At 38.3% G+C, this 26932-nt stretch overlaps 1 protein-coding gene across 3 annotated transcripts; it reads right to left on the bottom strand.

Annotated features, from left to right (window-relative positions):
* Positions 1 to 807: 807 nt before the first annotated feature.
* Positions 808 to 23875, bottom strand: podn (podocan). 3 transcript variants are annotated; one of them, XM_035907541.2, is made up of 12 exons: positions 23142 to 23331; positions 22864 to 22927; positions 15995 to 16275; positions 15814 to 15907; positions 13522 to 13586; positions 11822 to 11931; positions 11580 to 11736; positions 10022 to 10137; positions 9661 to 9874; positions 9080 to 9523; positions 8314 to 8462; positions 808 to 1387 (listed from the first exon to the last, which is right to left on the bottom strand). In XM_035907541.2, exons 3-12 carry the CDS (start codon positions 16268 to 16270, stop codon positions 1252 to 1254), a joined length of 1761 nt encoding a protein of 586 aa, XP_035763434.1. In that variant the 5' UTR covers positions 16271 to 16275; positions 22864 to 22927; positions 23142 to 23331; the 3' UTR covers positions 808 to 1251. The 3 variants fall into 3 exon arrangements, with proteins under 3 accessions (XP_035763434.1, XP_006790572.1, XP_006790573.1); XM_006790509.3 differs by lacking the exons at positions 22864 to 22927; positions 23142 to 23331 and adding an exon at positions 23744 to 23875; XM_006790510.3 differs by lacking the exons at positions 22864 to 22927; positions 23142 to 23331 and adding an exon at positions 23774 to 23853.
* Positions 23876 to 26932: the final 3057 nt, after the last annotated feature.

The raw sequence follows: 26932 nt of genomic DNA, 5'->3' as shown, positions 1-26932 counted from the left end.
TGGTCATGACTGAAATATAAAACACTATCAGTCCCTTTATAGCATATTGCTGTAAAGGGACTGATAGTGATTATTCATTCTAGATGATCTCACAAGTCCCTGCTATGAAACCAGAAGTCCATAGAGTGTTAGTGTTTTTTCCTATTAAGTAATTCTGACGTACCGTTTCCTGTAATCCTCTTGTCCATTGACATTTAGTGGTTCACTTTGGAGTTTCTAACAGGTGGCTGTATCGTGTCCAGACGATTCAGAGGAGGAAGCTTTCTTGCAGAAAACTGGTTTTGCAAATGTTTTATGAGGAAGCAAAAGAAAATGCAACACATTCAACACATTTTCGGTTGTAAAATGGAATGTAAACTTTTGATTGTTTACCAGAAAACTCCACAGGGGGCTTTTGTGTTCTCTCCCAGATCGGTAAACTCTGACAGAAACAAAAGGAAGCAATTACAGAATGCAAATCCAGTGAACGACTCAAACGCTGTTGAATAAATATATTTGATATTATGGTGATGAAATGCAGCTTTAAAGCTTTCCCATTGTTTCTTTTACTGCTATTCATTCTTTCTCTACCATTTTAAAAACAAACGCTTGAGTTTTTTAAAATGTTTTAGATCTGCTGTGTTATTCCAAAAACTTCAATTACTTATATAAAAAGTAAGCTCTACATTCAGAATAATGACATTAAATTGCAGCCTTTTTTGAGAATACTTGTAGCCAGGTTTGATTCAACAGTTTCTGTGGCTTTGTTGGTTTCATTGGAAATCATATACTTATATTGGCACTTTTGTTCCAAATGTTTTCACAGTATTGTAAGTAAAATCACTCTTTTTTTAATGCAATGAGCCAAGGCAGGCGACTTTGAAGGAAAAGAGGCTGAGAAAGCAGAGAAAGACACACAGTGGGAGCAGAATTTTTCACTCTGCTTACATTCTTTGTATCGATTCAGAAACATTTACATGGGAAGGTTCACATTAGATTTTGCCAATAAATCTTTGAGGGTAAGGCACAGAAACAATAAAATGATCAAAGACAAAAATAATTAAAGGTCAGATATAAAGATATGCATTAATAACCAGCCCAAAAAAATGGAAACATCAGTAACCCCATCCGGTTTCCTGCACCAGAAATAAGTGACGCTGCCACGTTACAAAAATGAACCTGGGAAATAATATTCACAGGTACATTCCCCATTTAAAAACTCTTTCTGTCTTTGATGCAATGCAGTCCAATTATAGTTTGATCAACCCAGGTCTAGTCTTGCTCCTCTTCGATCTCCTCTTTTTGAATGGGGAGGTCAGGGTTTCCTGCACCAGTGTCCAGCACCTGCAAGTTGAACAGGTATTTGAAGGAACTCTCATCTACGGCGTCCACAGACAGGGGGTTAAACCTTAAATTAAAAAACAAGAAGAACAAAAACAAAACCAGATAGTTAATTAAAGTAGTCTTTTAATTACAAATTTTAAAGGCTCAAAGCAACCACAAAAAAAACAATGATCAACAGTCACATCTATAAAAATCTGTACAGCTGAGCATTGAGCAGAAGAATGTATGCTACGCATGCTACCCATTCTCTTATTTTAACACCGTCAAGCTCACAGGTGTCCACTGATTTTTATCTAAAACCATGTCTAATGCATATGGAATTTATTGCATTGATCACTGAAAATATTTGCATATGTTGTTCATAAAGTTTAAAAGTTAATTCACTAATAAATATACACAAAGGTCGCCCTTCCACTTCAACAACAGACACAAGCATTCCAGCAGCTTTAAATCGACTCGCGTGAAAGGCTCCCAGCTGCGAAGGGATTTGGGTGGAAATAAAAAAAAATTATTTTAAAGAGACAAAAAAGTCAAATGTGCCAGCAGCTGACACTAAAAACACGATGACCCTGGAAGGGTTCAGGACTTGTAAACACTGGCTGTAAAGCAGCCAGCTTGAGGTTATATTTGAAATGAAATTGAACAAAAGCCACGAAAGAGAACCTCTTTCTTCTTGACTGACCGCTGTTTCAGCTGCAGGGCTCACGGGTATTAGCCTGCACTCTGTGGAATAAACCAAAGAGGAAAAATTTGCTGAATGCACACAAGTTAGCGGAGATGGGGGGATTAGATACCCCGCTGCAGTACTCTGCAAAATGAAACTGAGTCAGAATTTTCAACACATAGCAAATTTTACTGATTAGTAACAGACTAGAGAACAACATTGTTTCTGAAAATGGTTTCTTTTTGTGAAGTAAAACCTATTCAGTTAGCATACATATTTTTTTAAATGATGAAAAGGGAAAAAACTAACGATGCAAATTAGCTTTAAAGTGTTGGGTCGACCAAAAAAAAAAAAACCTGTGAAAGTTTGTTTCTTTTTAACTATTTTTTCCCTTGTGATTAGGGGAGCAGCTGAAAGTACCTGTGTTTTACATTATAAAACAATGAAAGCTATGAACAAGACTTTTGTTTCTATGCAGGAAGCAAAAGAGTGTTCTAAATTGTAGATTCTTTAAAGTAAATTCCCACTTTTTGCACATATGTTGAGCACTTCTTTGTTACTCTTCTTTCACTCTGCACTCCAACTCGTCTTAAACCATATCATTGATTTTAGGTTGTGATCAGATGCAGCTTTATCGCTCTGTCTCTTGGTCAAACAGCCCTCTCAGAGCCTTGCTGTGTTGTTTTTCTCATTGTTCCATTAAAAAACCAGATGGGACACCGTGTCACCGCAGGATGTTTTGGTCATTGTCATGAGCAAAGCTCCTGCCTTCATACTTTGTGTTGGAACCACATGTTGATACTATCGGTTCTCTCTGTCTCATAAACACACTGCAGCTGGAGCCAAAAATCTCACATTTGGACTCTTCAGATCAAAAGTCCAGATTTCCTCTGGTCTTTTCAGCAACTCAACCATGAAGAACTGATTTCACATAGTCTGCTCCAAACATTTCTGGTTGAGATGTGTCTGTAGCATGAACTCTGTAAAGCATTAATCTCTAATCTCAGGAGCTTTTGAGTGCTAATTTTTAAGGCTGGTGACTCTAATAACACTTTCCTTTCATTTGATGTTTTTGTGACTAATCTTGAAGAAACTATAAAAGTTCAGAGTTTCAGAGAAAATTCAGAAATACCAAATCCAGATATGGAGGGTGTTTTTACTGCACTGTCTTTAAACAGTAGAATAAATTAAAATATATGTCATATTTTATATGTATATGAGGTGATCCAATCTATTGTAATTTCCTTGCATGTTCTTTAGGAAACTGCCTATGCAGTAATTATGAACTATAATGATGCGTCTGAAACTGAACATCTGGTATGAAATCAGTGTCAGATGTACACACTACACACCTTTTGTATGATGTTCCTCTAAAGAACAGCTGGTAATGAATTTGACACTTGATAATTCAGGCTTTTATTTCAAACTGAATAATATTTTTTCTGAAAAAAATTTGCATGCATAATGATGATGAAGATATTTTTGTTCTAGGATCAGTGTACATTTTTTTAGAAAGGATATTTAACAGGGGGAAAAAACAAACAATTACTGTGCAGAAAAAAATAAGTGCAAAATATTGTTAATATATTGCATTTTGGGTTAGGGTTTTTTGTTTGTTTGTTTGTTTGTTTTTTGCAAAATGGCTCAATAAAGCCCAGATAATGTTTTGGTCAAAGAGGATTTTAAAAAACTCAAGACAAAGACATAACATTCATGTTGTAGCCACACAAAGATCAAAGCTTTTCATGTATTGTGGATTGTTACAGCTGCTTTTTGTCTTGCCAAGAACTCCGTTTTATTTAGCTGTTAAGCACAGCTCATAATCGTATCAAATGTCTCCATTTTTGGACTTTATCTATTGTTATCTTTATTTTCATTGACATAAAAATTAGAGAACAGATGATTATACTCTGCTGTCCTCTCTAGCCTGCATAGAAATATTAGTCAGTAAATGGTTCATATTATATCAAAACTTGAGAAATGTTGGCTCTTGGTGATAAGATGTTAAAGAGGCTTGGCAGACAGCAGAACCTGTCTCTTTGCAGCAGGAGGTTGCAAACAAGTTGCACAGTAAGACAAATGACAGCCATGTAAAGAACATCGGTCTGTGGTAATATTTTCTAGGACAGGAGTGTCAAACCTGCCAGAAAGTCTAATCCATACCACTGCAAAATCTAAAAACTGCAGCCTGTCATCAGTTACTCCATATTTTATATCTCCGTTATTATAAAATATTTTTACTGGTTCAGCCGACTTGAGGTCAAAGTGGGCTGCGTGTGGCACGTGAACTAAAAAGAGTTTGACACCTCTGTCCTAGAAAATGGGCAGATGTACGTAGGCTGTTAGAGTGAAGTGCCACTCGACTGGATCAATCTGTAACCACATTCTACACAAGTGCAGAGACGTTAACCTGCAAGCAACCTGCAATTCACCAAACCAATCAGACACTGTGTGAGTGTGCTGTCGACACAAAGTGACACACATTTCAGCAGTATTTAAGATATGAACTGGTTATCGATGAATGTGATTAACACCTTCAACTGACTGGAATTTTTGTACAAACAATGTTTGACACGATGTTCAGTTTTCTCACTGCTGCTGTTTACTAATTTTATTTTTTCATGTTTTTCTTTATGTTTTCATTTTCTTTATTTTTTATAGTTCTGTTTTATTTTGTCTTTTACTATAAGTTGGCTGTGCATATTAAAGGCTTTTTTTGTTCTTGTCCTGTCCAGCAGTTTAACGTCGCAATTGTTGTCTGAAGGCCAAAAAATGCCCAGCAAATTTACTTTCACAGGTGTAGCATTACGATATTCACTATAATGGTCCACCTGGTCGTCATATTTTACTAGAACTTAATTTTTTTATTTTGGATTATTACAACCATAACAGACAAGACTGGGGGACAGAAAAAGAAAGAAAGAAAATGAAGAAATGTAACAGAAGGAGAAGGAGAGAAAAATAAAGGGGAAGAAGAGGGATGAAGAGAGAAAGGAAGAGAACAAAGACAGGGGAGGGGAGGAACCCAAGGGCACCTCACCCCTGCCAGGTGCCCGACAGAGGCAGGGAGCCTCTGGCGGCAAAACAGCACACACCTAAACATTCAAACCCCGGACACCAAAGACCACCAATGGCGGCAGGTGGGGGCACCAGTCACTGGCATGGATTGTGGCGTCAGGAAATAGGCCCCACACCTGGTTCCCCAGGTCTGGCATGTTAAGAGAGAGGGAGAGTCTAAGACCTGACTTGACACAGACAAACAGTCATACACAGGTCTTGATGCATGCTCAATCATCCAGGTAAGTAAATCTCCAAAAGTTTATTCTGTTCATCTGGACGTAGCGTTTTCAGTGGGAGAAATGTTTCATCACTCATCCAAGTGGCTTCCCCAATCTTATAAACAGTACATTTGCATAATGACTGAAACTAGCACCAATCACTGGCCCACCCAACCCCACTGCAGAGGAAAGACTACACCCAACCCCAACCCAACATTCAGTCAACTCCCAGACTACATAAAACAATAGACACCCAGGTTGAGCCCATCCTCCACCTCTGGTAGATCCACCCCCTCCTGCAGAGTGGTCTCCTCAAAAGTATAGAGCACCTGCAAAACATGGTAAAAACCTCCCTGCCAGCTAAAGGGGCCTCCAGTTCCACCAATGCACCGAATCCTCCTGGGCCAGGGACGGGCCCCAATGCACGCACCAACCCAACTTCCACTAGATGATGGAGCCAATCAAAGGAGCTCAGAGAGATTGGCCTGATGCAGCGGCAGAGGCTGTCTCAAGACTGATATGATCCGACAAATGGTTTCTATATTGGTTTTAAGGTCTCTAAGATTATTTTCATTTGTCGAGTTCATAAGGACAGTCTTCTTAGAGATGCATAAGGTGGCGAGAGCCATGTGGACTGTGTTCATCTCCATAGTGACATCATCTAGGCTGCCCAAAAAGCAAACTAAAGGGGAGGCTGGAATGTTACATTTTATACACTTTGATAAGTCTTCACATATCCGGCACCAAAACCTCTGAACTGGTGGACAGAACCAAAGAGTGTTGATGTAATTGTCAGGTGTATTGCCTTGACAGTGTGACCATGGTGCACTCTATGTAGTATTTTGTATTTTATTAATTGTAGATTGGGGTTTCTAATCATTTTAGAGGTTTTTAAACATGTCTGATACCAGAAGTTGTGGTCAAAGCTGGCTGATAGATCCGCCTCCCATTTCACAATAGGAAGGGCTAATGACTCATCTGTTTTCAATAGTGTTTTGTGACAGTGTTATTTTAGATAATAATTGTAATTGATTTAATTAGGCGAAAATTCCTTTATTAATATAGACTATAATTTGTTGGTGGTCTAAAAATCTTTTCTTGTTAATCCCATATTGTAATACTAATATGTCAAATGAAATTAAATTTATTCATTGAAATATATATTCCAAGAACTCAATTCCTTTACCTGCAATCTTTGAAGTCTAGCATATAATTTTTTTGTAAGATGTCAGAGTTGTTCCAGATAGGTTAAGATTGTATATTATATATATATAATACGAATATATATATTCGTATTATATTAATGCTTAATCTTAATATTTATGCTTTTAAAGCATACAAGTCATTTAGTTAGGCAGATCTAGTCCTCCTCTTGGTCCTATGTAGATCCCCCCCCCCCCCACACACACACACACACACACACACACACACACACACACACACACACACACACACACACACACACACACACACACATCTCTACAGGCCTGGCCAGGGGACAAAAGATGGTTGCCACGGTGAAGTGGGAAGAGTTGTCTTCATATTACAGCGAGACCTGAGGGATGGACCCAAGCCAAATAAGGGGAGCCAAGTCTAAAACCGTGGCCTTGCCCCAACTTTTTAACCAATCATGTTAACATTCTGTTTTTATGACACATAATAAAAGTGTTTACTGCCTGGATTTGGTGCTCTTTTGTTCGTTTGAATGAATGGAGGAAGAGACACGGCATCATTATTAATCTAAACCTTCAAAAGCTTATTAAATAGAGGAAAACAAATACTTTGAGTTTGGATGAACCCAACAGTTTCAAAAACCAAAGTTGCAAATAAAAAGTTCCACTTAACTCTATAAATGCTTTTTCTGTATCTAGAGACAATATTGTAGTTTGTTTTTACTGCAAGAACAGTCTATTAAATGAAGTAAGCTACATGTATTTATTAATGAAACCTCCCTGGTCAGGACGTGTTATGAGGGGTGCTATCTTCTCTAATCTAAGGGATATTGGATGAAAACTGATGGGAAATACAGTGTCATTGCCTGGTTTCAGGCTTGACTGGCTGAGAATTTTGGAATGGTTATGTTATCAAGAAACTGATCAATTTCATCTTTCGATGGGTTTACCTCTGGTGAATATAAAGGTTTTTTTTAAAGTTCCTGAATATGTTGTTCATTCTTTCAGGATCATAAACCGTATTCCCAGTTAAGTCTTTAACTGGGAATACAGGGAATTTTTTGTGTCTTGTTAAAAGTTCTGCAGTGGAAGTCTTCGTAGTAGATATATTCTTTTTTTTTAATCAATAATTTGATTTAATTCTAGTTTTGCTTTACATAATTTGCTCAACATTTCCTGTTCCAGCGAGGACACACAGGCTTCTTCTAAGGATTTAATGTTTTTCTCTAATTCATGAATACGTTTGTTTTCTCTTTTCATCTTGATGAGAATTAAATGACTTCACCTCTCCTCACAGCTTTCCCTGATTTCAAGAAAGCAGATGCTGATGTTCCAGGCAGGCCATTATTGTGTAAATATGAAGCCCACTCATTTTTAAAATATTTAATAAAATCTTCATCATTAAGCAATGATGAATTAAATCTCCAGTTTGTGGCAGAATGAACTTGATTAAATAATAATGACGAGAGTAAGAGTGATTGACATGTGAGAAGAAAGTATATTCCCTACTGTTAAGGTGAAGATATTGCTGCGTTGCATGTCTTAATGTGAAAACACATTAAGACATGCAGGTGTTTTAAGTTCATCTGCAGCTGTGGCAGGTCTATGAGTCTCTTGTAGTAAGACAACGTTTTTTTTAAGCTGGTTAAATATCTTCTACTTTAAAGTTGTTCTTCTATTGCATATTTTAATCCATAAAGAAAATTGTTTATCCACAGAAGCTGTTGTTATTCATGTTGATCTTAAAGTATTTACTGGCTAAATTGGGTAAAAAGGTTTAAAGTTGTCTATTTGGGGTTAAAGAAATAAATAAATCAGGGCATGAAAATATACAGCTAAAGACTAAATATATTTACTTTACTTGTGAGTCCCTTACCGGAGGAAGATGCCTTTGATGTTGGGAGTGCCTTCAAAGGCTGAACCTTGAATACTGGAGATGCGGTTGTTTTGCAGGTAAATGTATTCCAGAGACTCGGGTAGGTCAGCGGGGATGTGTGTCATTAGGTTACCAGACAGGTCCAGCGTCTAAAAATTAAAGATGCATAATTAATAACAAACCTCCTGGAAAATTTAGTCTGTCTTGCCGTAGTCTTCAAATTTTGCATTGCAGGTTTCTGCCATTGCTGGCAGTGTTATTGTGCTGCCTTATACTTTGCTGAAGACTACGGCAAGCATATTGTCCTGGATAAATTGTGATAGAAAAATTGTTATACAACAATCTATTTAGGATCATTGAATGGTTTTTGCCAGCTGCAGCAATTCCTTAGATTTTTGACTGGGGTTATATCCCAGTAAATATTTCCATTTTTGTCAACATCAAGTTTTAAAAAAAAAGTTATCATTGATAATGTTACTGTAAATGTAAACAATAATTCAGTTTGTACCATCATACTATGACCAGTCTTGACTTTTAATTTTATAACATCTAAATCCCTAATGTCCAACCAATAGCCACTTTGCTTGGTGTAAAAAAATTCTACGTTTGTCCTCTTCTGCACCATACCAAACTGTCATTTAGTGATCAGGGAGGAACCTACTAAACCTTTATAAAGTTCCTAAATATTCAGATTCATGCAGTATACAAACATCATTGCCAAGCTTTTTTTTTCAGTGACTATCCCACTTGTGTCACTTCCACTCACTGTGAGCGCAGTGAGCTCCATCCAGGCTCCCTGGTAGACTGAGTTCAGTTTCAGCTGGTTATCACTCAGGATCAGCTTTCGTAACTTCTCCATCTTTGTCAGCGTACCATCTGGTATAGAGTTGATCAGGTTGTTCTTGATTTCGAGCACGTGCAGACTGCGAGGAAGACCCCTGGGCATTGAGGTAAGGCTGTTCCCCGACAGGTCCAGGGTTTCCAGCAGACGTAGCTTCCTAAAAGCCTCACGGTGCATCTTGGGGCTGGTAAGCTTATTGTAGCTGAGGTTGAGTTCTATCAGCGTGTACAACAAGGTTAAGTCGTTGCGGCCAATTTCAGAAATAGAGTTATGGAGCAGCATTAAGGTCTTTGCTCGCCGAGGCAAGCCTCTGGGAACACGCTCCAGCAAATTGTTGTGCATGTGAAGAGTGTGCAGCTTTTTCAAGCCCTAGTGAAAAGCAAATTTAAGATTTCAAATGGGTGATCCACTGTTGCATAATGTTCATTGCCATGCTGTTGTACAAATTACTCCTTCCAACTTGTCCTTACAATTTAAATTGGATCAGTTTTATCATCCATATTTACCTGGAAGGCAGCTGGGTGGATAGAACGGGAACGAAGTTTGTTATTGTGGAGGAGCAGGTATTCAAGATTTCGGGCTGACGTTAGAGCATCTCCAGGGATACTGCGGATGTCGTTCTTCTCCAAGTGTAGCAGCACAAGACTGCGAGGAAGACCCTTTGGGACAACGCTGAGGTTGTTATTTGACAAATCCAAACACTCAAGGCTGCTGAGTTGGCTAGAAGCAAAGAAAAGGAAGGATATGATGTTGTCTTTGTAGAGAATTTGCCCTTGAAAGGATAGTTTTGATATTTACACAGCTGGCAATGGCAAGATGTTGAAATCTGTTTACTGATAAACTTCATGAGTGAAGATTTTTGTCCACCTGAAAGTCTCATTGTCCATGCCCTCATTGCTGAGAAGGTTGTTCTGAAGATATAATTCTCTGAGATTGGGCAAGCTGTCAAAAGCTCCTGCTGGGATTTTCTCCAGCTTGTTTCTCTGTAACAAAAGAATATTAACATTGTTAATGTAAGGTGGAATCACAAAGTTCAGCAACTGCACCCACAAAAAGAAGAAATCATAGCTGGGTTAAATTTGGCCAACCTCCCTTGATAGGTAGAGCCTTTTGGTTACCTCCACCACTTCAAGTGTTGCTTTTTATGCGATTTTCTGAAAGTAGTGTTCTGTCTATCTGCACTGCAGATGTACTGAGACTGGATCTGCTTAAAGATGAGAGCAAACATCAAGTTCTTTTTTCAAAATGACCTGATTTTATAGTCAAGGATTGTCTGGAATGGAAAGCTGGAGGCCAAGGAGAAGTTCTTAATCAAAAGGTCCAGTGTCAAAGTTCAAAAGAGGCACACCAGGAGCACACTCCTTGTTTTTTTGTGACATTTACTAAGTTGTTCACTATGATATCCTCTCCCTGGGACGGTCAACACAGAATTGTACTGTGACATTGTGTGGGATGTAGTATAGGCAATATTGTAAACTGGCAAACAGTTTGTTGAAAACAGACATGCGCAACACAATTGTTGCTCACCTCCTGCTGCAGGATGAACCCCCTTACTATGACCACTATTAAGCTGTGCTTGAAGCTGTTGCACTGTGAGCCCCCTATCACGCAAGCTGTTAACTCTCCGAAACTTGTTGTCTGCTTCAGGTGTGGCTCTGGGTCTGACAGACCTCTTCCTGTCAGAGTTTGCCCCAGGTCCTGAGTGCCTTTTCATGGTGAAGGAAACTGTACTTACTGACACCATAACTTTCTTTGCAATTTCTCTGTAGGAAAGACCTACACGTCTGTCTTCCATTGTTAATTGCCTTTTTTATTACCATTTTAGTAGCAACACACACACTACTGTCTGCAGTACAATACTGTTCAACTGATGCTCACAAGGGTATGGTACCACAGTGTTTTCCAACACTGGGGTTCTAAGTGATGAAGAAAAGTTGGAACATTTGTAGGAATTACTAGCACCAGTTTTCAAGGCTTGGTCAACCTCCATTGCTGCAGAACAGCTTTAAATTGTTAACCCATTTTGTGTTCCCTGAAAAAGGCCTTTTTGTACAGTTCTGAAATGTACATTAATTTTCCGTTTTAGGTAACCTTACCTTTTTTTATAACCCCTGGCATTTCACCACTTACCTTTGTACCATTTCAAGATATTAACTGGACTTGAATAACTTGAACTGCAATAAATAACTGAAAAAATTGGGGTGTACTAAAACTTTTGACCAGTAGTTTATGTGTGCATATCATAGATATGTAAAGCACTTGAAATGGTGCAGTGATGCCCAAGGTGACTACCTACAGGCCGAATTTAATTCAGGTAAGGTTTTTGCATTTTTATGTACAAAGCTTTCGTTTAGGATTACATCTGTACATTTATGAATTAAACATCTTAAACCCACTACTGTCCAAGTATAATGTGATGTTAAACCTTCAGATGAAGACGGTAAAGAGTCGGAGGCAGGTTCTTGGGAACAACCCTCAAGAAGTTGCTAGACATGGTTAGGATCTCCAGGTTGTCAGAAGCATTGAACATATGTTCAGGAAGACCTGCATCAGTCAGCTTGTTGTTATGGAGATACACAGACCTGGGGACCACGACCATGAGACATGTGTTAACTGAGTAACTCAAGGAATCTGGGGTCAATTTACACAAACATGCACATCTCTTACCTCAGTTTTGGCTTATGACCAAATGTATATGGAAAGATCCTTGTAAGCTGATTAGCAGCGAAATCAGCACTGACCAAAGACGGGGGCAGGACCTTTGGTGCTAAGGTGAGCTGCAAGCACAAAAAACCATGACAGGATATGATGTTGAGCATTTTTAATTAAATTATCAAGCGATATGGTTTACTGTGAAGTTATTTGTACTATCAGACCAAGAATATTGTGCTCCAGTTTTAGTGAGTATGATCCTTGTATTTTATTTGAATATTATTTATCAACCCATCTCTGTGCAATACATGTGTCTTACTGACAAAGCTTGCTAGCGCTGCCTGATCCAAATATCCAAATACTGTCTGTGGTCAAAACGTTATCTCATATATTTATATATATATATATATATACATATATCCAGTGTCCTCCCCATCCACTTGATCCAACTCATCACCAGGATGTCAAGATGAATTGACAGCTCAGTTCTTCTCTTCACATTAGTGCTCAGAACATACAGCTGCAGATCTCTGATGAGACCAACCATCTATTCCAGCTAGAACAGATGGATGGAGAAAAAAACAAATTTTCCCAAAAAGGCCCCAGCTAGATGGTAGAGTCCAAATGAGCACCTTCTTGCTCTGAGGCAATTGTGCTAGCAACTGCAACACCTTGCAGATGAGATGATTAATAAAACATTGGTCATTGAGGATGTCTCCTCTTTAGGAGGCTAAAGCCCACATATTCTATCTCAAGCTCCCTCCCTAGGCCTGGCTCGAGTGGGACCCAATTCATGGAGGGGCTACCCCAAATTAATATGACACAATTATTAGTGTGCTAACAAGAAAACATACTTAAGATAATGATCACAGATCTCACTAAATATTTTACTACGCTTTGAAGATTAAACGATCATTTCTATTTATTTTATGCTTTTAACATCTTTCCTAGTCATGTTGTTCTATGGAGCTATTGCACTTGAAACGACAAGCCCTGCAAAATTATATCCATACAGTATATATTGGGACAACTACAGCAACGTCGTGTAGCTTAAAAAATATTTTTACATGAATCATGTCAAATCTTTTCAGTCCAGTTCATTGGTTTTAATAAAACCTTAAAAAATAGAGATATGGCATATCTGAAAATGTTAATGGGCATAGTGTTTGGTTCTATGGTTTGTTCTGTAAGGCTCAGTAATTCTATTTTTTGATAAAAGGACTTAATAAATACAGGCATGCTGTCATCCCAAATATGTGTGGCATAAAAGCCATGTTTTCCTCATTTTTATCATCCCCTGCTGAAAACTAACACTACAGTGTACACAATAACAGGAAATTGAAAAATGAGAGAAGCATCACTGAGATTAGATGTTCATTTGAAGCGCTCTCCTTTATAATGTGGTTTATGGATTAAAGTAGCATCGGTGTCTTTAAAGATTAGCGAGAATTTAAAAATCCTCTATTCTTTTCAGATCCTATGTTGTGAGGGCACAAATAAATCCATCCATCCTTTTTCTCTTGTTCCCTGTGACTGAAAGGTCAGTAACATTTTAGCTCCAAACAGATGGCACAGCCATACTGGAAGAGATCACAAGCATAAGCTTGTACACACTATATGAGCAGCAACTGTACAACCTCCCTCTGTTAGCTGACACTGGCAGTCAAGCAGAACACAACTGAGAGAAATATCTAAACTCCCGCTATATGACTCACCTTGTTATTTGCCAAGTATAAATAAGCCAGTTGTTCGAGCATCTCAAACCCTTCATCTTCAAGGCCTGTTGAAAAGAAACAAGGATTTTTGACACATTGTTCTTGACTTCCACCCTTTAACAGAATAAAACATATTTACCATTGTAACCAGACCTGTATCACTTATCAGTTTATATAGTTTTGGCACTGGTCCCAATATTGACCTGAGGATTGTAGATTTTAGAAGAAATGGTATTAGTTGCAGGTTTATCAATCATAAGATTGTGGCTTATGTCCTGTTTGGACCTTTGTGCTTTGCAGTTTTGGGGGGTTTTGTACACTCATTGTTTACTTTCACATTCACCCACTTGTTAGGCACTACAAACCAGTTCATTAGGGTTTGGAAAAGACGGTGGTCTTTCTTTTTGATAAATTATCATTTTAGAGAGACTACCTAATTACATAATACCAGCACCTTTGTCAAAATGGTGCTATTTTTGCCTTGGGAATCAAGAATATCCTGTTTGTTTCAAACTGATGTATGTTTATGAAAGCTGGAGGTGTATGCACAATTAAAATCCTTTGAACTTGCTGAATTTTCAACCAGTTTGTAAGCAGTTTGGGATTTCTGCTTGAATTTTGTGTTTTTCCACGGGCCACCGTGACACACTATTAATTAAGTAGGAAAAGGTTCAGGCACCCAAGAGGGTGGTTAATCATTTTAAGTAAGTAAATGAATATTTTCTGATAGTTAGTTTGAAAATGTGTTAAAATATTTTGATCAAAACAAACACTTTTGTTGGATAGATACCACATGGTAACCCAGATCTTTTCCATTGTGGCACTTTGATCTTATATTTACCAAAAAGGGTTCCATTACGGCAACATTTTTTATTCAACATTAGCAATAAAAACAGAAGCCAGCTGCTAGCAGAGCTGGCTAGGGACATAAAAACCCTTTAAGCTGTCTGTTCATCTTAACAGCAGCATGATCCAGAATAATATTAACCAATATTTATGGAGTTAGACCAATGAGACCATCACAGGAGAACACAGAGGCTGAGCCAGTAGGAGAAAACAGTTGGCAGGTGTGACGTTTGTTTTTTTATCTCTGTTTTTAATGGCAGTGCAAAGTTAAAACTGAGCAGGAAGGGTGCTAGAGTATCAAAGTTACACTGTGACAGAACAAAAACCCTAACTGTGGCTACATGACACAGTCAAACAGCATTTTGTTAGCAGTCTCTGAATAACAGTAAGGACTACATCTCCATCCAGCTGATCCAAGTGAAATTGGTAAGTTTACAATTAATTGCCCCTTGGGGGTAAATAAAGTCTTTCTGATTGTGATTTTGATTCTGACATCTTTAATATTCTGCAGCTGTAAGCATCTAATCAGTTATTTATCTGGCATGCTAAATGTAGAAGTGCTCTTTTTCCTATAATTGTTTGTTCAAGTGTTCAACAACTGAAGATGCAGGATTTGTGTTATCTCTTTATCATTTGTAAGATAAGGAGCAGTTCCTCTCCAGCTTTCTCCAGCTTAATTTTTGGTCTTTCTCTTTTTTTTCTGAGGATAATATGGCAGATATCTATAAATTACATGGCTTGCTGCGTGGTACAGCTGCCAGGTACAGCCAGTACAAGAAGTTTGTGCTTCATGTTTGGTGAGTAAAGTCACTGTATTTTATTAGTTGCTTACTTAGCAAAAAGTAGCAAATGTGTGTGCAATACACCCGAACAGTTTATAAATCCAGCTTGCTAGCATTAGCCGATAACTTAGCACACCATCTTACTGTGCACCAGAACCTTGACATGACAGTCTAAAACCAGCTTTATGGTCCTTATAAGACAGTATGCTTTTCCAACTTTGCAAAACTTGTTCTAGAGCAAGGCTAAGACTTTTCTATCAAAGGAAAACTGATTCTTATGTTCCCATTAATTGTTATTCACTTCATGAATGTACCTTTCAGCCGCGAGGACCAGTTGTTTGAGGAAATGAACAAAACAACTGCATTTCCTCTGCTGCATTCAGGTTTATTTTGAAGGTATTTTGGTACCATAAATAGTTAGTCAAATTATAGATACTTAAATCATGGCCAGACTAACTACTAATCAAAAATTCCAGACAGGCAAAAGCTCTAATTTTCTACAAAATGGGTCAGCACAGATCGACATCTGAGAATGAAAAACACAAAAAAACAAAAGGAATTCGACAGGGCCTCAGAAAACAACCTCAAAAACATGTCTTGTAAGATGTTCCCACTTTGAACACCAGGTTCCTGCTGAGTGTTTAGATTGTGTGACAGTGTTTACCATCTGAGGTGAGCCAGTTATTCTGAAGATTAAGAGTCTCAAGCTGATGCAGATGGGAAATATGCTCGACCGTTATCTCCTCGATCTTGTTGTTCTAGCATCAGAAAACACAACACAGATTGTAAATGCAGGATTCCAAACTTTGGTTTTGTGTTGGTATTTATGGGAGTACATGAAAGACCTGTAGAGAGAGCTGGCGGGTTTTTTCTGAGAGCTTAGCAGGGAACTCGATGAGGTTGACTCCGGGGCAGTCCACTACCCTCTCTGCTGTACAGCTGCAATCCTGCGGACAGATTTCCGGCTTAGATTTCGTCACCTCTGTTGCAGTTTCTGTTTCCTCTGTTGGCTCTTCCTCCTCCTCTTCCTCTGGTTCAACAGAGGCCTGGCACTGCACCAACACCCAGGCCAAGAGCAGCACACTCAGGGCGTGCAGGATGGAATGCTTGAGAAAGGCCATCTCTCCTGTTGCACAAGAACATGGATAGTAAAGTTATAAACATCAGGTCAGTGAGTATTTTTTTCCTGGAAACAGGACCTCACACGCTACAGTCTTTGGCTATTAAAACAGTCAAACATGGTTACAATAAAAATACTGTCTTAATTCAGCTAGATGTGCCATGCCATGTATTTTGTTCTTTATTGTTCTTTGTTCACTTCAGTTTACTAGATTTCCCCTCGTGCTTGTACCCCCTTTGTCCCCCTCCACGTATCTGTGAGTCCCCACGCCTCGTTCCTCCTCCTCGTGTTTTATTTCATGTTTTCCCCAGCCTGTTATGTCTCTGCTCTCCCCGTGTTCTCTCCTCCCCTCCTGTCTGCACCTCTGTGTACTTCCTGTTTTACTTTGACAGTCTCCCGTCAGTATGAAATTAAACTGGGAGATTCAAAATGAACTGACTCACGAGGAAACACGCGGAGGGGCACACAGTCATGAGAGAGACGGGGACATAAATACACAGAGGATTAACAAGGGACATGGGAACACACGGGGAACACAGCTGACATAGATAATCATAACGAGACAGGACCTTTAACTTCTGTCAGCAATAAAACTGTATTTTGAGTTCAGTCCTGCTTCCCGTGAGTTTGCGTTTGGGTCCAATTCCTGCCTACACACAGCCTAAGCATGACAATACCTGTGTTATACTGAAAAAGTGAATGAATTTTAACAGGTAGCGATACATAGATGTAAATTCTATCCAAATTCAATTTAATTAGATAGAATTTATTTATATAATTTATATTAAAAAAAACATTTACTTATATAATGACAAAAATTAAAATAAATACTAAAGTTGAAGTTGAGCAGCCCTTGTAACAGTTGGGAGGAAAACCTCTATTTCAACAAGAAGAAACCTCCAACATAACTAGACTTAGGATGGGAGCATGTCTTTAAGCTCTATCAAGAGAGGATGTAAGGAAGGTTTTCTAACAGAAAACTTTCCTTTTTCCATGTGTGACCTAGTTGTAATCGCAGTTCATTGACCAGTCAGGTTTGAGCAGAAATTGGTTGCATGCAGGTAAACAGTCTATGTGGAGAGCAAAAAGAGGAGTGCAATTGCCAAAATATGATGTCAAAAACCACTGGCTGTTGTCTGAAAACAGTTTAAATATATCTGCATTCATAAACACCATGCACCACCATGATCATCATCTTGATCTGAGAAACTGCCCTGCTCACATACACTCCATGAATCGACTTTGAGTTTTTAGGGTGAGGTAATCAGATTCTTGACACCACTACAAAGAAGCAGTTGTTATATTGTGAGGAAAGAAAACAACAGGCCAGCAAATCTATAAATCTATAGATTTATAGATTTCCTGCAAATTTACCATCCAGTCCAGCAGAGAAACAACTTGTGAATTCATAGATTCAAACTTATTTTTTCAAGTAGCAGATTGTTTTGTGGTCTATTCCAGGTCACTAAATAAACTACACTGTGAGAGTTAAATCTCTGCCATCATCACACATTCTCTGGTTTTGTTTTGACTGCATCATTTCAAAGCTCTGGAAAAAGATATCAACAGCAAGCTGAAGAGAAAAGAAATTGCTTTCCTACTGTATGTTTCCTGTATTGAACACCTCTTGACAATTCTTCCTGGTGAGAGACAACTGGCAACCGGACTGATCCTAAGTGAATGACTAAAAGATAAGAAAAAGAGCCCTGCTTCAAGAAGGTGTGATGACTATATATGATACATAAGCTGAAAGGGGACTGTAGATTTTAACACCAAAATACAATTAAAAGTAAGAAGTACGTTCAGTGTGTAAAGCTGTATAATTGCGCAGCTGTTTGCAGCCTCTGTTGCAGCACACAGGGGCTGCTGAAATGCATAAAAAGAATATTGGGAATCTGTGTGCACAGTTTGCTAAACCAAGCAGAAAAGCATCTCTGCAGAACAGAACATGGCTGTTTCTCAATCAGTGGGATTTCCACCACCAGTGTGGTTGGCTTATGTTGGCTTAACCCTAACACAAACACATGTAATGGTTGTGGAAAGCCTTCTCATATTCTGCAGAGACTTCTACTTAAGTTTAGTAGAAAACTCTGGTTCGTAACCTTTTTAGCTCGGGTAGGATTTTAACAAATAGTAATGTCTATCTTTAAGTCAGCTATTTTCTAATTAGACGTACTGATTAGTAAACAAGAACCAGCTGGGAAGTCAGAAACCGTTTGGAGAGGGCAGTCATTTTGAAAACAATACTCACTGCACGAACTATCTTTCTTTTGTATTACCTAAATCAGGGGTGTCGAACTCCAGGCCTCAAGGGCCGGTGTCCTGCAGGTTTTAGATCTCACCCTGGGTTAACACACCTGAATCAAATGATTAGTTCATTACCAGGCCTCTGGAGAACTTCAAGACATGTTGAGGAGGTCATTTAGCCATTTAAATCAGCTGTGATGGATCAAGGACACATCTAAAACCTGCAGGACACCGGCCCTCGAGGCCTGCAGTTCAACACCTGTGACCTAAATCAAGCCTGTAGCTGTGACTTCACTGGCCAACAGGCTCTCACAGGACAATAATTAGTACAGCTACAAACATGAAGTTTAAAGCAAGATGGGTTTAGTTATTATTGTGATCTGGAAAAATTTGCAAAATTCCTTTTGCCTCGTAGGTTTGATCCAGAATAATATATCTTCATAATTAAGGAATGCATTGTTTTTAAAAAGTTGTGGAGATACTTGTGTTCTACAGAGGATGAATCCCAATGACTTTCTGTTCTTCAAACCTTTGCACTGATTCCCCTCTGGATGACCTACAATAACTCTGTCGCTCATCAAAAGCTTCAGACTGGGTTTAGAGCACACATGTGGGACAAAAACTCTACTTTACAAACCAGAGATATGGAATTTGTATGGTGTGTGCATTTGTCAAGCAGCGAGTCATTCTACAATGTGCTTCACAGGCACTGACTTTTGATCAGTTATTTAAGAATGATAAATGCTATTCTTTTTCAGAACAAGTTCTCAAAGAGTAAAATTGTGGCTCTGTGCTTTATGCTAAGATATAGGGAAATTAAAAGAAAAATTTTTTCTTCTTTTTTCTGTGAAGTTAATCTGGTTGAATGCTTTTCAGGTCTGACCTAAAGTAAACAATTCAATTAGCCACCTGGAATGGTCATTGTGTTAGCTTGCTTTAGAGATTTCCATCCAGGACAATTTGCAATCTGACCTAATTTTCCTTAGTTTATTAGATTCTTTCCTCGGCCATGGTGCCAGCAGCTAAATAGTAAAAATTTCCAAGCGTGTCTGCACTTGTCAGATCATCTCTCTTCCAAAGTTGGAATTTTGTTCTGGAAAATTACTTGAGCTAATTAAGAAGCAAGGTCAGTCTGTGGTGAATTGTGTAAGAGATTCTTCAATCAATCCCAAATCATTGTGCAATGCTGACGTAGTCTAAGTTTATCTGTCGTTTTTCACACACGTACAAGACATTGGTGCACATAATGCGAATCATCACTGTTGCTTTCAAATGCTGGCCTCAATTCATCAATTTGCACATTGTATTTCTGTCATGGTCCCTGGTCTGGTTCCAGGGGTTTTGAGTTGCTTTGGTGTTTTGGGATCCTTGTTTATTATAATCTTAATTTCAGCTTAATTTCATTATGGTTTTAAAAACTTGTTTTTAGTTCTAGTTACTGTTTTCTAATTATTGAGTTCTGAGTTATGTCTGCACTTGATTATAGTTTTATTATTTATTTGTTTGATGATTCAAAACAAAAAAAAGAATACTTCAAGATCCATTTAGAAGACTCTTGATTGTATGTATCACGTGAGGTCACATACTATTTTAATATTAGCTATACTGCTCACACTGACCTTAAAAAAACTGGATTTAAATACTTTGTTTCTTATAAATGAAACAAGATGCAACACTAACACTATGAAACTGCGCCCTCTGTATTTATCTGCAAGCACTCTTTAGTGCTTGTATTATGTGTCTCACCTGAAAGCAAGATCATTTCAATAATATTAGTAATAATAATAATAATAATAATAATGACAATTTAGCTTTTTTTGTTACAGTTCCTCCTTCTGTCTTGTCTTTATGTGTTCAGCTCTGATGTTTTTCATCCATGTTTCAGCATCTCTGATTTTTAATTATGATTGTCGTTCTTTTCCTGTTTTCTTCTGTTTAACTATTTTAATCTTGTTTTGGGGTTTAGTTCTGCCTGTTGATTGTCTTGATTATGTTGAGCTCTGTCTTGCTCCTAACCTGTCTCCACTTCCCTACTCAGCACTGCGTGTGGTAATAGTCCCCTCTTCCCTTCGTCCTTTGACAGTGCATCTGCTTATCTAGCATATTCCCTGTTTGGTCTGAATTCATCAGTAAGCCTTTGGATTTCTGCTTTATGGTCGTTGTGGACTTTGTTATTTCTGTCTTTGTGTGACTTTCTCCTCGTGTGATCCTCTGAAAACATACTGGGGTTTTCAACTCTGCACTTTTTAGCTAAAAGATCTGCATAGAAAAGCAGGGTTTTTAGCATGACTGGTCTCCCGTGACATTACCTGTCTGTGATACCTTATCTGACAGAAATCTATGGCTAAAATCAGGTTCCTGGCTAAAAATGTGTACTATATTTGAGTTAATGAAAGATCAATTAACACAACTAATTGACAATACAAAGTTATGCTGGTGATTTTCCTTTGTTTCTGGGTAAAAACAAATTTTCATACACATTTCTTTCTATACAAGCATATTATTATTGTTGTTATACCTGGCAAAGTATAACCGCTTCATTTGATACATATAAGACAGATAATCAGACTGCACTGACTGAACCTGTAGTGTCCAGACGTGGATCTTACATCATCCCAATGTTTTTTTAACTGCATACTACTGTTGCTGTTTCATGCATATAAACAAGATTTATAACTTCATTACAAAGGTTGGTATTTTCAAGATGAAGGAATGTACAAAGAAAAAAATCTACACATCAATAAGAAGCTGATTTTATTACAGCAACATGATGTTCAGCTGTGGGTTTAACAGCTGAACATTCAAAACATATGATGCTATGGTACGAAGAGTAAAATGCACTTATAATAAACGTTTACATGAGATGTGCCACTTTGTCAGTTTTGTTGATCATTTTTGTAAATAGTCAGATGGTGAATCAGTATGAATTATGGGATGGCATTATTGTTACATGTGTTCTCTGCAGAAGGAGTCAATAATGTATGCAATGAAGAGAGGAGAGGAGAAAAACTCTGCACTCTAAAAAGAACAGGGTAAAATGGTTTAGGTTTGCAAAGCTACATCTGAGCAAACCACAAGACTTCAAGAACAATGTCCTTTGGTCAAATGAGACCATAGTGGACATGTTTAGTCATAACGCACAGTGCCACATTTGGCAACCACCAAACACAACAAATCTGCACAAACACATACCAACTATCAGGCACAGTAATGGAGGGGTGAAGATTTAGACTTGTTTTATACCCGCAGGGCCTAGGCATCTTGTGGTCAGTGAGTCATCAATGAACTCCTCTGCATGCCGAAGTAATCTAGAGTCAATTCTAGATAAGGCTTGTGCAAGCACAATGAGCCTGAGCACAGCAAATCTACAACATGGCTAAAAAAGAGAAGAATCGAGGTGTTGCAGTGACCCAGTTAAAGTCCTGACCTCAGCCTGACTAACATGTTATGGTGGGACCTTAACTCTACATAAATGAACTGAAGCAACATCGTAAAGAAGAGAGTGCCAGAATTGGATGATGTGAGAGACTGATAAAGTCATACAGAAAACTATTACTTTGAGTGATTGGTAAACTTTCTAAGCAAAACTGACTATTAGACCACACCTCTGGATTTAGGCATTGGAGTCTTGAGACAACAACAGGCCAAACTGAGCTATATAACTTAACTAAAAGTTAAGCTAGAGTGGGAGTACATTACACATGCTTCCTTTCCAGTGGCCAACAGGGACTGACTTCTGTAATTTAGACAAACATTCAGTTTTACAGAGGTCTATCAGAAAGTAGCCCACATGCTCACCTGTGACCTCAGTAAACACTTTTTTTCTCTAAATTCATAGCTTCAAGTCTTATTGAGTAGAATGTCAAGTTAATGTTGTAAATTACAATCTTCATGAAAGACCAAAAAGACACTAAACACAGCAGTTAGATAATCCCCATGTGTCATGATGTCTTATGTCAAAGGGCTAAGATGGCAGCAATAAACACAGTCAACTTGAGGCTTCATAATGGAGCTGTCCTAACACATGGCTATGTCCATCTTTTATATACAGTCTATACTTTAATCCAAACTTATTGTGTTGAATGATTATTCAAAAACCAAACAACCCTTTCTGATAAAAAATATATATATTTTTGACATTTAGATACAAGTAGGCTGTTAAATACTGCAAGAAACAAAAAAGAAAGGAATAATTTAACAGTGCATTGCAATCCATTATATTTTTAAAGCAATTTCATGGCTAGCATTAATATATAATGCATCATTCCATAACCCTTTCAATCCACTAATACTGAATCCTGACGCACCATTCTGTCTAAAACAAATGAAATTGTGTCATGTACGCACCAGGTCAACAAGAAAAGAGAGACAGCTCTGGGTCTGAAACTTCAATCTTCACCAACTGCACGGTCTAGTTGGGAAAAGAACATTTATCACCCATGACAGCTTGATCTTGTTTCATTTCAAATAGTTTTTCAGAAGAACCCCCAAAAATGCAACAAAAAAAAACCTCAAACAAAAAACACATTGTGTGGTCTAATCTTTTCGTTTATAAGTTAAATAGCAAAATAAGAGTTCAGCCTTTTGCAATTCTCTGACAGGCGCTATAGGTCAGCACTGCTTACATGAGACTTGTGCTTTGATAAAGCCAGGGAAAATTATCCTTCTAATCGTCTCCTCTAATGCTGGACGAGATACTCCACTCAAGGCAACTCTCAAGGTACAGGTATAAAAGCCATTTATCAGAGGAGCTCTTTCTGCTCGTCACTCCACAGTATCTATCAGGGGAACAGCAGCGCACACACGCAGAAAACTCACAGTACAGCATGCACACACCCACAGCGAAATGCACTTTGTACGATGTCGACAACAGCCAGAATCAAAACATCAGAGCATCCAGGGGTAAAGAGGAGTTTAAAGCAATCGAGAAGTTGACAACACTATGGTACCTTATTATTTTAGACTTGAAGTGAGAACAGCCTTTAGATACTATGCATTTAAAATGTCATTATCTTGTTTTCATGCTGTTTAGCTCGTTCTCAGCAGAGGAGAGGCTGTAAAGTAGTTTGACTGTGCAGATTGTCTAAAATGCAGATACCAGAATGGTCATGCATGGATGAATGACACTCAAAGCTCAGTCTAAGCTCATATAAATGCAACAGCCACCCATAAAACATGCGGCAGTAAAGTCTACAAAGTAAAATGATGGTCTCCTGCTTTACTTTACCCCTTCCGAACAATGTTAGCTGAAACGCACTGAAGTCTGACTTCCAGTTCAAACACAGGCTGTCCCATAGTAGGCTTGGAGTCACACAGCCACTCCAGATACCCTCCAGATGTGAGAGCGAAGTGGGAGTGGGAGAGGGAAAGTTAAGGGAAAGACAGCCAGGCGAGAGTGAAAAAGGAAAGGAGTGAGTAAGAGAGACCGCTCTGACCCGACAGGGAGCCAAAAACACAAATTCTTTCCTTTTTTTTCTCATATTTTTTTCCCCATGTTTCCCTCGTTTTCTCCTCACAGCATGCCATTTCAGTTTAAATGTAATAACTTTGTGCTTTGTTAACTTCTGGTAAATTTGTGTCTGGATTTGAAAACAACTAAACACACTTAAACTGTACAGCAGTGATTATACTTTCAGTGTGTAAGAAAAAAAAATCTTGGATGCACTTGCTCAATCAGTCTTGTTCTCCAGGGCACGCTGATTTGTAAACCAGTGTAGTGCAGACTGCTGATAAGAGCTGCTAAAATAGCTATGAAAATTCAATCTGTGAGAGCGGTGTGCTCTCAGATAGCTTTCATTTGGGAGACAGACAGATTAGTCATCTGAAAATAAATTAAAAAGTGGAAGAACAGCATGCCAAAAAGGAGTGACAGGATATGATCTAATATCCCATGTGTTCCCAGACTTTTCAACAAGCACCTCCTACAGTAGTGTGTGAACATCTGCTACCATTAAGGTGCATCAGCACAATTAATCTGAATATAATTTACATGGCTTTGGGGATGATTTGATGCCAAATTATTGTCTTTTTTTATTATTTTGATTATGTGAGTGAGCAACTTAATCTTTATTGACACAACTGCCTTTTTGTGTGTGTTTGGAAGAAAACTTAAGATGACAGGTTTTGAAGTTTTGATGGTTAAAAACAAGCTCAAATAATCGCTAAATGATTTCTTGAATATGAAGAAGAGTTCATTGTAATCCAATGACATCAAATCTCTATACGGTAGAGCACCTTTGGGATGTGGTCGAATGGAACAAATCTGCTGCGAGTGTTTGGTAATATTGTGTTAGTATGGACCAGCATCTCTGAGGAATGTTTCCAGCATCTTGCTGAATCTATGCCATAATTCATTAGGGCAGTTCTGTGGAAAAAACAGCCCCTGACCCCACCCACAGCAGAATTAAGACTCATCAGTCCAGGCAATGTTTTTTCAATGTTTTTTCAATCTCTAATATCTAACTTTGGTGAGCCTAAGTGAACTTCAGCCTCTGTTTTCTTGTTTCCTCAGCTAACAGGTCTGGCACCTGGCCGTGGTCTTCTGTTCCTCTTGTCCATCAGCTTCAAGGTTCAACAGAGTGTGTTCAGAGATGCTCTTCTTCATACCCTTGTATATAGAGAGTGGTTATTTGACTTACCCTTGCCTTCCTTTCCTTGAAGCAATCTGAGCAGTTTCCTCTGACCTCAGACATAAACAAAGCATTTTTGTCCAAAATAAATGCCAATCACTAAGTATTTTTTTCTTTTTCAGAACATTTTCTTTTTTTTCTTAAACTCTACAGATGGTTATGCAGGAAAATCCCAACACATCAGCAGTTTCAGAAATACTCAGACTAGCCCATCTGGCACAAGCAACAATGCCACATTCAAAGTCACTCGTATGACCTTTCTTATCCATTCTGTTGCTTGGTTTGAAGACCTCACTTTAAAAAAGAGAGATTGTTTGGGAAAACTGAAAATGACAGGACTGGAACATTCACTTTAATTTTTAGAAAGTAGTTGGTATGGAACTGTTAACCCTTTCAAGGATATTTGGTACTAATTGAGGTTATTTATATCTGTAAATATAACAAAAATACTCTCCATTACATAGACGCAAATCATGTCACATACAAAAGTGAGGGATTTATCCATTTCAAGGACATTTACAGAATAGCCTGACCTAAATTGGTGATAAGATGTGCTGAAGATACCCTCCACCCATGTAACTCAAAGATACATTTTTAAAAAAAGTCTTTTAAGGTCAGTTCACACAAAAGATCACGCCACTCTTCGTTGAAACATGATGTAATTTTCATTACTCCTCAAATGGATCCACATCCTCCTCTGTGTTACAGGAATGTAACATGTTCTGGGCTATTTTTTTTAAAATGACATGAACGCTTACACAACTGTCCAAATCACCCTTAATTCACCTTACATTTTGGCATTGCCTAACAGTCTTCACAATATGAATCTACGAAGGCTATTTGTGCTGGAACTGCAGATGCTGAGTGCAGACAAGAATAAAGGCAGTGATGAATGCTCACGCTGCACTGAAAGATACTGGGCCTCTTGTGGTTGTAGCAAACTTGATGTGGTTTTGGGAGTCTCACTTACTGATCACATGAGTTGCTGATTTCAAGATAAAAAAAAGGCGGAGGGGGCAGAATTGGGTTTACAGCCTCGATTCTGCTCTTGAAATTGGCGGAAGCACACTCTGGTCCATGTTCTAGTTATTACTCATCACATTATTTGGCAGGCTGGTTTTCCCTCAGATGGGCGCCGGTCGCTGGGACACAATTTTATGTAATTTTCCACTAGTGCGGTGAAACATGTTCAGTCTTCTAAACAATGTCCTTTTCAACAGATGCATTTTATGACTCTTTGAACAAGTTGTAGGGTAAGATTATAAAGGACTCTTGGGACATATACTCTAATGAAGATTAGTAAGCCTGCTGCATATAATTGGTGGACGCATTCAAACACATTCAGCATGTTTTGTTTATAAATTGCAGCTGGGATAGTGATTGCTCTTTTTTGCATACAGCTGAGATCCCATTTGCATTCTTTTAAACATAACTTTTTTTAGGAAAACACCCTCAATCCAAAGAGATTTTTAAGGTGTTCCACAAAAAATAAGGGATTCTAGTCCCACCGACACAAGTGTCCACTAAAGCTGCTTTGGACCATTAAAAGCAATTCTAATTCTCAAAAATGAGAATTATTACATCATGTAGTATTTATCAAATACACCAATCACCACTTTATTTTTTGGTGTTGTGGTGGTGATAGTGGTGGGGTGGTGGTGCTGAAGGTTTAAAACACCCTGCTCTTTCCAAACAAACCTAGGAAAGCTTTTTGAAAACATACCGTTCTTGCAGCAGATAATTATTTTCCAGGACACTAATGGCCCATATACAAGCTGTGTTGCGTA

Source organism: Neolamprologus brichardi, chromosome 23 (assembly GCF_056152115.1).
Source record: "Neolamprologus brichardi isolate AB-2024 chromosome 23, ASM5615211v1, whole genome shotgun sequence".
NCBI lineage: Eukaryota > Metazoa > Chordata > Actinopteri > Cichliformes > Cichlidae > Neolamprologus > Neolamprologus brichardi.
Note: the sequence above shows the minus strand (reverse complement) of the source record. Positions and strands in the feature narration are given on the sequence as shown.

Coding starts and splice junctions, on each gene's coding strand:
- podn (XM_006790509.3), bottom strand. CDS start 16,270: ATGGCCTTTCTCAAGCATTCCATCCTGCACGCCCTGAGTGTGCTGCTC. Junction 11,932..13,521: donor TATACTTGGCAAATAACAAG/GTGAGTCATATA, acceptor TTGTGCTTGCAG/CTCACCTTAGCACCAAAGGT. Junction 9,875..10,021: donor ATGGACAATGAGACTTTCAG/GTGGACAAAAAT, acceptor CTTTGCTTCTAG/CCAACTCAGCAGCCTTGAGT.